Raw genomic sequence first — 13,386 nt, forward strand, 5'->3', positions numbered from 1 at the left:
CACCACAGCATGTTTCCACTGCTCCAGAGTCCAAAGATGGCATGTTTTACATCACTCCAGCCAACGCTTGGCATTTCACTTAGTGCTCGACCATGGAAACCCATTTCATGATGCATCTTGTGCCGATATTGTTTCTATGGAGAGTTGAGAACTCTTTTGTGATTTACATGCTATGCACTTCTACATTCGGCAGCCCTGCTCTGTGAGTTTGCGCGGTCTAACACTGTGTGGTTGAAACTGCTGTTGCTCCTCGGTGTTTCAACTTCACAATAATAGCGCTCAGCATTTCTAGCAGTGCAGAAATTTCACATACTGAGTTGTGGCAAAGGTGGCACCCTATGACATTACCACATTTAAAGTCACCAAGCAATTCAGTATGACCCATTCTACTGCTAGTTCTTGCCAATGGACATTGCATGATTATGTGCTTTATTTTATGCATTGTTAACAATGAAGACTGAAACACATGAACTCAATAATTTGGCGGGGTGTCCACATGCTTTTGGCCAAATTAAATTATTTTCAAAACCATAAAAGTAAAATATGCCAGCAAGGTAAGAAAACTTATTTTATCTTATCTAAAAATGAATGGAGGTGGAAAGAACTCCCTTAGTGTGGCTCAGTAAGTCATTATGCACACACTGAATAAACATGTACTCTGTGTTTACACCACACTAAAATCAAAGACACAGCTGCATTATCTGAAAATTATGACTTAATATCTCTTTGGCACCGTAATTTATCGGCAAAGCACCACAATGACCCATGATCCATTTTAGTACTCAATGACTTCAGCATAGATTTAACTCTCCATTCAGTACTACTAAACATGTTTAAAAATAAGAGCCACAATTAGTATTAGATCCTCCCAGAAACAATATCTAGCAATAGCACAAACACTAAATACAATTTCTTTATTACTTGAACGAAAATCTTCTATTAACTGCCATTTCAGTCACTCCAAGCCTACCTAGGTTTAGTTTTTAATTACTGTATGATATTGTAAAGTACTATTAAAAACATGTATTTCACATACTCTACTAATACAAGTAACTACATTAATTTATTCTTGGATACGACTCATTATTACAATACAATTTCATAAACAAAAATGTTGTATCTCTTTGATGAAGTTAAAAACAAAAAGTTTAAATGCCCCAACTTTCAAAACAGTTAAATGATATCCCTGAACACATCTAAATGTAACTCTATGCATACATTTTATAACTTGCTGAAAGTTTGGAGCTCTTTTATGTTTTATAATTTCATTAATTAATAAAACAGAAGTGAATGACAGTTGGCCGTTACACTGTAGAGACAAAGTGTAACACACATTACTCAAACAAAATTAGGCTTCTGCATTGAATATGCTGAAGTGTTTTCATGTGTTGCTTAAAAGAAAAATCTACTGTGATATACTGTAAACACAGCATACATTCACAAAAAAACAACTTACCATGGTGGTCCCCCTGGCTGGGCGCATTGGACAGTATTATCTTCATACAGCTGAAGGGTGTATAGTCAGTGCGCTTGCCTTCCTTACCAAAGCTGTGCCGTATACTGTAGGCATACGTTTTGTCAAACTGAAAATAATAATAAGAAATAGAAATGAATATGATCACTTGAGTAAAAAATGAATTTGGTGTATAACATGGTATCCCACAAGGAAAGCAGCGATTACAGATACCTAAAAACAAAGTAATAATCTAAAACATTAAAGCTGTTGCCTTCTGTCACGTCATGGAGTTGTTTACACAATCCAATCAAATATCAAAAGAGTAACACAATGAGAGGAAGACTGCATAATAAAAACATGACACTTATAAAATGCCCAATAAATAAGTGTTGTTGTTGTGATGCTGATACCACATATAGTGTGACATTCTCCAGAAATCATCAAACATATCTGAACGTATCAGCACGTCGCCAGAGATAAGAACAACAGAGACCTTTTTATACAAATTTCAGAATGACTTAATTTAATACAGCATTGACAACGGAGTAGAAAGCCACACTACAAGTCAGGTGTCACTCATGCATGTATACATACTGTAGCTGATACTGGACCAGATTTACTTTGCACAAAGAATCTTTTATCTTTTTATCTTACACGTTTATTCAAAATGACCTACAAACTCATATTCGTGTAGAATTTCACCTTGAAAATTACAATAAGTAGAGTTACCCAGTGATGGGTACTGAAGCAGCAATCTCATGATTAATATTAACAACACACCTTAGTCGTTAAAGGACCACAAGGCCTTCAAAACAGCAACAAAGATTTGAACACCCCATAATAAGTACAAAGCCTTGTGCTTTATAAAGAGTTACCTAATACACCAGGCTAACCCTAAATGCATGCATTATTAAAAAAATAAATTACATCACACAAGACCAGGAATTACAAATACATGTACTGCACAACAATATAAACAGTTCATCTGATTATTTACGGTTGCAATAAAAATTCAGAGGCTCTCTCATGAAAAGCATCTACACTCATTTCATTTTCTTTCAGTCAGAGGTTTACAATATAAAAAGTCTTTAAGAAAACATGAGTGGGCTTTAAAACTGTGCTCTTATGTTTCTAAGTTATATAAGAACAAAAAACTGGTTTTCAGTAAAAAAAATAGTTACACATAAATGTAAAGAATAAAATTAAAGAAAGCATTGGTGCCTAATGCTACAAGCAATGTTAAAAGGATACATTTGTTACTTTTGAAGATGAAGTGATTATTTTACAATAGTGACAGCTTTCATTTGCTTAAGAGAAATGCTTTGTAAATTGAGGTGATAGATAGATAGATAGATAGATAGATAGATAGATAGATAGATAGATAGATAGATAGATAGAGAGAGAGAGAGAGAGAGAGAGATAGAGAGAGAGAGAGAGATAGATAGATAGAAACTTTATTAATCCCAAGGTGAAACTTACATACGTACTTCAGCAGCAGCATACTGATAAAAAACAATACTAAAGAGTAATAAAAATGCAGGTATAACAGACAGTAACTTTGCATAGTGTTAACGTTTACCCCCCCCCCCCCGGGTGGAATTGAAAAGTTGCATAGTGTGGCAGAGGAACGATCTCCTAAGTCTTTCAGTGGAGCAGGACGGTGACAGCAGTCTGTCGCTGAAGCTGCTCAGCGCCCATCGCTCTGCCACGGATGTCAAACTGTCCAGCTCCATGCCAACAATAGAGCCTGCTTTCCTCACCAGTTTGTCCAGGCGTGAGGCGTCCCTCTTCTTTATGCTGCCTCCCCAGCACACCACCGTGTAGAAGAGGGCGGTCGAAACCACCAGGACTCTTCCTAGAGCTGGCCGGCCATCTAAACTGAGCGATCGGGGGAGAAGGGCCTTAGTCAGGGAGGTGACTAAGAACCCGATGGTCACTCAGAGCTCCAGAGGTCCTCTGTGGAGAGAGGAGAACCTTCCAGAAGGACAACTATCTCTGCAGCAATCCACCAATCAGGCCTGTATGGTAGAGTGGCCAGACGGAAGCCACTCCTTAGTAAAAGGCACATGGCAGCCCGCCTGGAGTTTGCCAAAAGGCACCTGAAGGACTCTCAGACCATGAGAAAGAAAATTCTCTGGTCTGATGAGACAAAGGTTGAACTCTTTGGTGTGAATGCCAGGCGTCACGTTTGGAGGAAACCAGGCACCATCCCTACAGTGAAGCATGGTGGTGGCAGCATCATGCTGTGGGGATGTTTTTCAGCGGCAGGAACTGGGAGACTAGTCAGGATAAAGGGAAAGATGACTGCAGCAATGTACAGAGACATCCTGGATGAAAACCTGCTCCAGAGCGCTCTTGACCTCAGACTGGGGCGACGGTTCATCTTTCAGCAGGACAACGACCCTAAGGACACAGCCAAGATATCAAAGGAGTGGCTTCAGGACAACTCTGTGAATGTCCTTGAGTGGCCCAGCCAGAGCCCAGACTTGAATCCGATTGAACATCTCTGGAGAGATCTTAAAATGGCTGTGCACCGACGCTTCCCATCCAACCTGATGGAGCTTGAGAGGCGCTGCAAAGAGGAATGGGCGAAACTGGCCAAGGATAGGTGTGCCAAGCTTGTGGCATCATATTCAACAAGACTTGAGGCTGGAATTGCTGCCAAAGGCTGTGAATACTTCTGTACATGTGCTTTCTCAATTTTTTTATTTTTAACAAATTTGCAAAAACCTCAAGTACACTTTTTTCACGTTGTCATTATGGGGTGTTGTGTGTAGAATTCTGAGGAAAAAAATGAATTTAATCCATTTTGGAATAAGGCTGTAACATAACAAAATGTGGAAAAAGTGATGCACTGTGAATACTTTCTGGATGCACTGTATATACAGTATATATATATATATATATATATATATATATATATATATATATATATATATATATACACATAGCGTTCGTAGTCTGAAACACGATCTGATTGTATGGGTGGTTACCTACCAGGTAACGCATGTGGTTGGTCTGATGCTATGAATGTAATTACTGCGATCTCCAGGCTGTGAAATAAATGAACCACACGCCATGGCGCAGCGTAAAGGGGCTTTGCCTCTAAAGTTGATGTTCGAGGTTCGATCCCCGCGAGGGGATGCAGTGGAGTGTGTACGCCTGATGAGCCCAAATAAGGGCAAAACACGTGTTGCGTACTCTTTGCATTATTTGACAGTAAAACTATATAACATATTATTGTATTACAAATGACAGGTGCCATTTCTGGGGTTGGCTCCTGCCTTTCACTTAATGCTGCCAAGATGGGCACTGGTCCCTCATGACCCCAAGTTTAAAAAAAAAAAAAAAATTTAGGATTCAGATTGCCTTGCTTTCCTTTTTTTTTGGATTAAGCAGCATTCACAATGATTTATATTATATATAAATAAAAAAATAACATACCAAACAATCATTTTAAATTCAGATTGACTGGGAGGACGCAGCAACACTTTCAAAAGCCCTATGAAAAGTGGCATAATAAATATGAAGCCAAAAAACCACTAACCATTTACAAATAGCTCTACAGTACTTCTCAGTAAGCAAGACCACCCAAACCACCCAAAAAGGGTTGCTTATTTTTATGTTATTCAATTTGTGTGTATATTTTTATTGAAGAGTATGGTTATCCTAACTGAAAAAGCTTAACCTATTTTAGAATTAATTAAAATGTTAATATCGGCTTTGGGTCATCACGTCCATTTTCAATTATGAACTCAGTGTACCAATCAAATACTCCCTTGGTTACACTCAAGATGGAATAGGATATCCCCTGACACTGCTTTGCTGATGTGATGTACTGAAGCATGAATAATAAGTTACCAACATTGTATTTATCATAATACATTAAAATCAACATAAAAATATTTGATCATGACAAGGTGACTAGCCACAAAGCTGCAATTGAGCAATACATATGCATCAATCTTATAGTAATAAAATCTGTATCACTATTACAGACCACTTCATAAGATCCATCATGAAAAATACATTGACCCTTTATCGGAAATACATACAGTATGCCTTCAGGGGGCTGTAAAAAGCATATTATAAATACATTTTATTATTATTACTATTAGAATTACTTCAGCACATAAATGCATCATGTTTCGGGTAGCTTGGGCAATCATGTGAAGAGCAAATTTTCAGGATTTCTAAGAATGTAAATGCTGTGCTACAGTAAAGGTGTGTAGATGACGTGCCAAACACCGTCTCTGTTCTTGATAACATTTACAAGACAGGTACAGCTTAGTAAAAGTTAAATGAGGTCTGAATTATGATGCTGCAGTCAAAAAGGAGTTAATAAAAGCTTCACAATTCCTTTTCTGTTTGGGAAACCCACCGATCAACTGTAAATGGGATGGGCTGTGTTGGCAGACAGGTTAAAACATCAGTAATATACGGTATTACAATTATTGTACAAATCTAAAGATGCGGACTACAAGACAAAAGAAGAAATTTAGATGTTCTGCTTTGCAGCAGTGCTCCTGCTATATAAATATATTATTTATTACAGTATATTATGGATTAAAATAATGATCCGTGCAACAATGAAATAAACATTTTGCATTAACTGATTGATGTTTTTAATGAACATAGGAAATGTGTGGACCTTAAAATCCCACACAACATATACAAAGTGCCCCCCAAAAGTACAGTCCTCAGTGAATTACTAATGAAGCATACAATATGGAGAGTGAAAACACAGTTTGTGATGAAACAATCAGGATACATATCTGTTTGAATGCACAGTATGTTTTAAGCTTCTCCCAGGTAAGCCAAAATGGTAGATGAGTAAAAATTCAGCACCCTAAGGCATTAGCTGGAGTCGTTGATGTGCCCCTGACTGAACATTCATCTCATCATTTTGCTGTGTGCGGTCGGTTAGCATTTAAAACTTGGGGAACTTTCTATCCAAGTGCGCAAACAGCTCCCTTTTTGTAGAGCTCAGCATCCCAACTGAAAACCTATTCTGAGAAGATGAAATGAAAGCTGCACAGGATTAAGATTCCCCTTATACCCTGAAATTCACAAGATGATCTCTTTTTAAGCCATTTTATCTTTTGAGATTGTCAAAGACGTGACCCTTTACCGACAACTTACTGTAAAGAGTCAGGAAGAAGTCTCCTTACTCGGAGATGAAAGAAAAGAAAAAGAAAAAAAAAAGACCTGTTCTGAGGTAGAAACCATTTAAGCTTTCCATTTTTTCTCATATTATTTTGCGACATCAGCTATTATGCTAGAAAGTAGAAAAATAAAAGGAATTGGTTTACTATAATCTCAGCCACATCTTAATAGCACTTCCTTCCTCTCTGAAATTAAGTACATGAAGGGTCTAGCAGGTGCTGTTTGACACACAGATTTCCAGCAACGTCTTACTTGATTACTCAGATTTTGTAAAACGATGCTGTCCATGGGCGGCACAGTGGCGCAGTGGGTAGCGCTGCTGCCTTGCAGTTAGGAGACCCGGGTCTGCTTCCCGGGTCCTCCCTGTGTAGAGTTTGCATGTTCTCCCCGTGTCTGTGTGGGTTTCCTCCCACAGTCCAAAGACATGCCGGTTAGGTGCATTGGCGATTCTAAATTGTCCTGATTGTATGCTTGGTGTGTGTGTGTGTGTGTCCTGCGGTGGGTTGGCGCCCTGCCCGGGATTGGTTCCTGCCTTGCGCCTTGTGTTGGCTGGGATTGGCTCCAGCAGACCCCCGTGACCCTGTAGTTAGGATATAGCGGGTTGGCTAATGGATGGATGCTGCGCATAGTATCACCTTTAAAAGAAATCAAATAACGCTGTGCATTTTAAAGAAATAATGGGGAGTCCCAGAGCATTCAGGCTTTAGGCAGATGCACGTGGGAATGTGCATGTGCCACTCCAAGGTTGATTGGGGTGCTTGGCAGATTGTGCCTTCACGTGCAAATGCAAGTGGGTCAGTCAAGTGATTCATTCATAGAGGACTGCAGCTCTACCTTATCTGTGCTACAAAGGGAGCCTGCACTGTGAAATCAAGAAGGAACAATGTAAAGAAAATAAAAGAAGACCGTCGGGCCGACAGTTGAATGTGAACAGATGTGAGGAAACCAGGCGTAGGCAGCAGCAGGCACAGAAGAGAGAAGACAGGGCAACCCCATGAGCGGAGAGAAGTGAATGGCACTCTGAGGGTTGTCCCTGTTGAACAGCAGAAGCGAAGATGTAATACAAACCTCTCGGGGATTCTGGTAGCACCATGCTGGCATTAGGGATGACAGAAGTCTGGCCGTGCGCATCTCAGGTGTCAGGGGTGGTGGTCGTCGCTGTTGCCGTCTCCTCCTGTTGGAAGACCTGCTAGGATGAGCTGGGGAGGCGAGGAGTGAAAAGATGCACTGGGCCGGCTGGGGAATAACTTAATGCCGGGATGGTTTTATCTGGATTTGAATGACTATTTTATTTGGATTTTAGAACAGTTGCTTTTATCCTTTATAATGTGCATGGAATTTTTTTATGGATTATTTATCTACTCTATACAGTGAGGAACTTAAGTATTTGAACATCCTGCGATTTTGCAAGTTCTCCCACTTTGTAGGTGCATTCCCACTGTGAGAGACAGAATGTAAAAAATAAATTCAGGAAATCCCATTGTATGATTTGTACAGAATTTATTTGTATTGCACTGCTGCACGTAAGTATTTGAACACCTGAGAAAATCAGTGTTAATATTTGGTACAGAAGCCTTTGTTTGCAATTACAGAGGTCAAACGTTTCCCGTAGTTCTTGACCAGGTTTGCACACACTGCAACAGGGATTTTGGCCCACTGCTCCACACAGATCTCCTCTAGATCTGTCAGGTTCCGGGGCTGGCGCTGAGCAACATGGAGTTTCAGCTCCCACCAAAGATTTTCGATTGGATTTAGGTCTGGAGACTGGCTAGGCCACTCCAGAACCTTGATATGCTTCTTATGGAGCCACTCCTTGGCTATCCTGGCTGTGTGCTTCGGGTCATTGTCATGTTGGAAGACCCAGCCACGACCCATCTTCAGTGCTCTGATTGAGGGAAGGAGGTGGTTGCTCAAAATCTCACAACACATGGCCCCATTCATCCTCTCCTTAATACAGTGCAGTCGTCCTGTCCCCTTCGCAGAAAAGCACCCCCAAAGCATGATGTTTCCACCCCCATGCTTCACAGTAGGGATGGTGTTCTTGGGATGCAACTCCTCCTTCTTTTTCCTCCAAACACGGCGAGTGAAGTTTAGACCAAAAAGTTCTATTTTGGTCTCATCTGACCACATGACTTTCTCCCATGCCTCCTCTGGATCATCCAGATGGTCACTGGCAAACTTCAGACGGGCCTGGACATGTGATGACTTGAGCAGGGGAACCTTCCGTGCAATGTGTGATTTGAAACCATGACGGCATACTGTTCTACCGACAGTGACCTTTGAAACTGTGGTCCCAGCTCTCTTCATGTCATTGACCAGCTCCTCCCGTGTAGTTCTGGGCTGATTCCTCACCTTTCTTATCATCTGTGATACCCCGCGAGGTGAGATCTTGCATGAAGCCCCAGTCCGAGGGAGACTGACAGTCGTCTTTAGCCTCTTCCATTTTCTGACAATTGCTCCAACAGTTGATCTATTTTCACCAAGCTGCTTGGCAATTTCCCCGTAGCCCTTTCCAGCCTTGTGGAGGTCCACACTTTTGTCTCTGGCGTCTTTTGACAGCTCTGTGGTCTTCCCCATGGTAGTAGTTGGAGTCTGACTGACTGTGGGGTGGACAGGTGTCTTTAAAGAGCTCAGACAGGTGCTACTAATTAAGATTACTAAGTGGAGTAGAGGTGGACTTCTCAAAGGGAGAGTAACAGGTCTTTGAGAGCCAGAATTCTTGCTGATTGCCAGGTGTTCAAAAACGTATGTGCAGCAGTGCAATACAAAGAAATTCTGTACAAATCATACAATGGGATTTCCTGAATTTTTTTTTTTTACATTCTGTCTCTCACAGTGGGAATGTCAGACCCCTCCATGATTTCTAAGTGGGAGAACTTGCAAAATCGCAGGGTGTTCAAATACTTATATTCCTCACTGTATTTATATAAAATCCTAAGCCTAAAAGTGCAATAATTTTATGTGACATTTTTTGTCACGCTTTAAATCGGGCTTATTTTAAAACCTACATATATATGTTTGGTATCACTCTTTTCAGAATTTATCGAACTTTAATGTGAGGTTGGTAGATTTTCAGATTCTTATTCCGTTTTTAAATTATAAACTAAAAACTATCAAGAATTCACGTCCCACGAGACGAGACTTTGTGCCAAGAGATTTAACCCCACCCGGGGCTGGAAATAAAAGACAAAGTGTAGGACAGCTGCTGTAGAGGCTTTAAAATGTTCGAAGCGCTGGGCGAGATGTAGATCACATGGCTGATCGAGCAAAGAGGAGGTAAAAAAACAAACAAAAAAAAAAAAACAGACCTATTTGTTTCCCGTTGTATCACCATTTAAGAAGGGGTTTCGGAGGAGAGACCGCGTCTCCTTGGGGTGCGTTCAGCCCCCCTCTTCACAACACGAGCGGCAGAGACATTTGGTGGCTGGCGCGTAGTGCAGGCCGGGGGAGGGTTAGTGAGCAAAGCAAGCAGGGGGCGGACCCCCTAGGTTATATATTTATTAAAGATGCACTACAGTTCAGGGCTCTGTTTGTTTCAAATAAAAGCACTAAGCACTTGCATATACCTCTTCCTAACTGTGTATGTGCCCTCACTTGCTCAGCTTACATTACGTTATCGACGGTTCCGGGTTCAAGCTGCCAATAAGTATGGAGCCAATCCAGATCGTCATACACTGGACTGCAAAGCACAGTCTCCACACTTACATCCAGTATGACCTCGAATGAGTCATGAACTTGTTGGTGCTCCAACTACATAAATATCTCTAAATCAACATTGTTGTAGTGTTCATTGTAAAAAGGCGCTTTATAAATTCAAAAGGCTTCAATGACCACCAGTAAGCAGAATCACTTAAACTGCAAAAGCTTACACTGTTGGACTACAGAAACAATTAGGCCATTTGGATAAAGATATGAACTAAATTTAAGTGGACAAAACCCCAGTTGCTTATTAATGCTGCAAGAGCTTCTGTAAAGATGGGGAGCCCTGGTCCTTGATGGTCCTGCTAACTTCCTGGGACACACAGCTTTTAGTTTGACATAAAAAATGATTCTTATTTTATAGCCTCTAAGTACAACAAACATACACTGTGGAAGAAAATTATGAATACAGACACCCCCCCACCATAAGAATGCCCTGATTTCAGCAATAAAACACAGGCAGGAGAAAGCGTCAATCATTACTCTTTACCTAAGTCTCGCAAGAGGCAAAAACTTGTCATGTTAGTGTTTTTGCAAAGAAAAATATATATATATATTTATACAATTCATTGATTAGGCCACTACTCAAAAACACAAAAAACAATTCATGACATAATCAGAAAACTTTAAACATGATTGGTTGCTAATGGGACATGACAAACGTTGATACCTCAAATAATTACAATCAACCGTGACAACTAGGTTGATTTATACTCCTTAAGAGTACACGACTTTTTAGGAGGGTTAAAAGTACACCAGGATGCACGTTCATTTTTACGTTCTGAACTATCCACAGGAAACTTAATGCATAACAATAGAACAATTATTATACCAAAAACATAACATTTTCTCTTAAGGGTTACATAAAATAACAAAAAAATGCTTTGATCATAGTAATAAATAATAAAATAACAGCATCAGCTTTTAAGCATAAGCTCAGAAGGATATGAGACTCAGACAAATGTTAGGTGCACATTGGACCAGGATTCAAATTCAACGCTTACAACATACTGTATATAATCATACAGTAGGTGGAGAAAAGGCAGTAAGACTTCCATTTCTATGCAGGGTCATTTCTTTCTGATGTCATACATGCACTGCTCAGTTTCACTGCATACTATAGCCAGCTGTCATTTCAATGTCTCTCATTTATTGAGAAAATTAAAGTCAGGCTATGAAATACTGAAAATCAATGAGTAAGATGGATGCAAGCTTGAGGCTGATGACAAGGAGTGGCATATTGACCTAGAAGTAGACTGTGATTACTAATCTAAAATCATAGGAGAATTTGGGGAGAAAATGGATGTAAACTGTTAAATTGAACTATTTAACGGACACATTCCCTGGTATTTTGACTAATCCTCAGTAACATTATATAATCTACGAGCACACATCTTCAGGTTCTCCTACAATGCTGCCTCTAATGTAAGGTGGAGAAACACTGCCTAAATCGTCCTCTGGCATATACACAATTGCAAATTCACACTATTTTCAAGCATTCAATTAGCAGTAATTTCAAAATGAATTATGTAACCTGCCAAGCGGCTCTCTTTTCTACTCCTCATATTACAGATTCATGCATTCATTTTCTAACCTATGTAATCAGTCCTGAGCCTGCAGTTAATATGGTGGAATCCTTCGTGCGGAGGTGTCACCCGTCGCATGACTGCACTCGTGTCTAGGGAATCCATTCACACATTCCAGGGAAAACGGGAACGGCCAAGCTCGCATATATAGCGTGTTAAAGTGCTGCTCACGAATGCTGAGATGGCGCAGAGTTCACTGACGTCTGTGCTGTTGACAGCTTTGAACAGCAACTTGAAATTGCAATGCGTCAGTCTGTCTGTTGCATTCGCATTATCTGTGTCAAGAAACTTGCCATCACAGAATGATGACAAGAAACTGGATGCATCAGTAAAAGCTGAAATGGCGGTGTTTCAGAGCAACGGCAAGCACGGGTGTTGTTTAGAACAAGTGTATCAGTATCTGATGACTGTGCCGCCAACTTCAGTGGAGGCAGAGTGTGCTTTCTCAGCGGCTGGAGTACTCTGCACGAAGATGCGTTCTCGCCTGGACGACCGCACGCTCGACACGTTGTGCTTTCTACGCTCTTATTACCGCAGCTAAAGATACATGTACTTATATGACAGTATGAACTGCTTGTAGATAAGGTTAGTCTTTCATTTGTGTCAACATATTGCAGTACTTTTATTAAAAATAAGTGTCGGTCGTTCTAAAACCGTTCACATGTGAGATGCCCGTGCACTGTGTCATCCCCGGGAGCCCGGGATTCCCGAATTCCCAGGAATGGATAAACCTGTCCAGGAATGGATTCCCTACTTGGGTCCCAATCTGGGATCTTAAGGTGGTTTGTTATGTGGTGGATGCGGCAATGTGTTGTATCAGCGCACGCTCCTAACCTCCTCCTCCTCCTTCAGATATTTGAGCACAACTACCACGAACAGTCTCAGCTGGGTCATTGGCACCACTTCCATTGACGCCACTCCAGGCTCAGCAGTGGATGTATTTTTTTTATGCTAACTTAAGAAACAAAGTATTTCCCAGCACATTCTAGTACAATTTTACAAAGCCATAATTGAAAGTGAGATCACATTCTCCATTGTTGTCTGGTTTGGTTCAGTAACGGTCCATTCCAAAAATAAATTGCAGCCCGTGTTGCGGTCTGCTGAGAAAATAATTGGCTGCGCTCTTCCATCTGCTGCAGACCTGTGTGCCTCCACTGTCATAAACCATGTCAAAAGGATCACCGCTGACTCCACTCACTCAGATCATCATTTGTTCCAGAAAGTTCCCTCTGGTAAACGCTTTAAGTCAATTACAACAAACACTAACAGACATCTACAGAGTTTCATCCCAGAGTCACAGCCCTCACAAACCACTAATCTAGTCTTGTCTTCCTCACTTATTCACATTTTTTTTACGTCCTTTATAATTGCATTGTTCTACCACTATGTTAATGTATAACTTGTGTGGCTTTTTTTTTTGTATGTGATGCTGCATTCTGTTATATGAAGCTCTAAAGTCAAATTCCTGTACATTAAAAA

The 13,386-nt window shown here is 40.5% G+C and overlaps 1 protein-coding gene across 1 annotated transcript in view; it reads right to left on the reverse strand.

The window, feature by feature from the left end:
- The window catches only part of prim2 (DNA primase subunit 2), a 447,314-nt gene that overhangs the window by 85,548 nt on the left and 348,380 nt on the right, over positions 1 to 13,386 (reverse strand). The window contains exon 11 of the mRNA XM_028820502.2: positions 1,457 to 1,583. Coding sequence (XP_028676335.1) covers positions 1,457 to 1,583 — 127 coding nt within the window. The remainder of the gene's footprint in view (positions 1 to 1,456; positions 1,584 to 13,386) is intronic.

The sequence above is a fragment of the Erpetoichthys calabaricus genome, chromosome 15, assembly GCF_900747795.2.
Source record: "Erpetoichthys calabaricus chromosome 15, fErpCal1.3, whole genome shotgun sequence".
NCBI classification, from domain to species: Eukaryota; Metazoa; Chordata; class Cladistia; order Polypteriformes; family Polypteridae; genus Erpetoichthys; species Erpetoichthys calabaricus.